This window comes from Eimeria mitis, genomic scaffold (assembly GCF_000499745.2).
Source record: "Eimeria mitis Houghton genomic scaffold, Emh_scaff122, whole genome shotgun sequence".
In the NCBI taxonomy this organism is placed as follows: domain Eukaryota; phylum Apicomplexa; class Conoidasida; order Eucoccidiorida; family Eimeriidae; genus Eimeria; species Eimeria mitis.
In genome coordinates this window covers 7,818-8,315 of record NW_013568279.1, presented here as the reverse complement: position 1 = coordinate 8,315, position 498 = coordinate 7,818, and the positions used below count along the sequence as shown (strand labels likewise).

The window sequence follows — 498 nt, the reverse complement described above, 5'->3', positions numbered from 1 at the left end:
TGCAGGGCGGCAGGTATAAACCCTAAACCCTAAACCCTAAACCCTAAACCCTAAACCCTAGAGTCTATAGCGGAAACCCTAAACCCTAAACCCTAAACCCTAGAGTCTATAGTGGAAACCCTAAACCCTAAACCCTAAACCCTAGAGTCTATAGTGGAAACCCTAAACCCTAAACCCTAAACGATAAACAAAGACAAAGTTTTCTACTGCAGGGCGGCAGGTATAAACCCTAAACCCTAAACCCTAAACCCTAGAGTCTATAGCATTAACCCTAAACCCTAAACCCTAAACCCTAAACCCTAGAGTCTATAGTGGAAACCCTAAACCCGAAACCCTAAACCGTAAACACGGAACCCTAAACCCTAAACCCTAAACTCTAAAGTCTAAACCCTAGACACCCTAAACCCTAAACCCTTAACACCCTAAACCCTAAGCACTGAACCCCAAGCCCTAAACCTTTGCTAGGCAACGAAAAGATATATATATAAATTTTATATA

General features: G+C 42.4%; 1 protein-coding gene across 1 annotated transcript in view; it reads right to left on the bottom strand.

Annotated features, from left to right (window-relative positions):
* Window positions 1-243: 243 nt before the first annotated feature.
* The window catches only part of EMH_0087120 (uncharacterized protein), a gene marked incomplete at both ends in the record, with an annotated part of 2,644 nt that continues 2,389 nt past the window's right edge, over window positions 244-498 (bottom strand). The window contains one exon of the mRNA XM_013494610.1: window positions 244-257. Within this exon, the coding sequence (XP_013350064.1) occupies window positions 244-257 (14 nt within the window). The remainder of the gene's footprint in view (window positions 258-498) is intronic.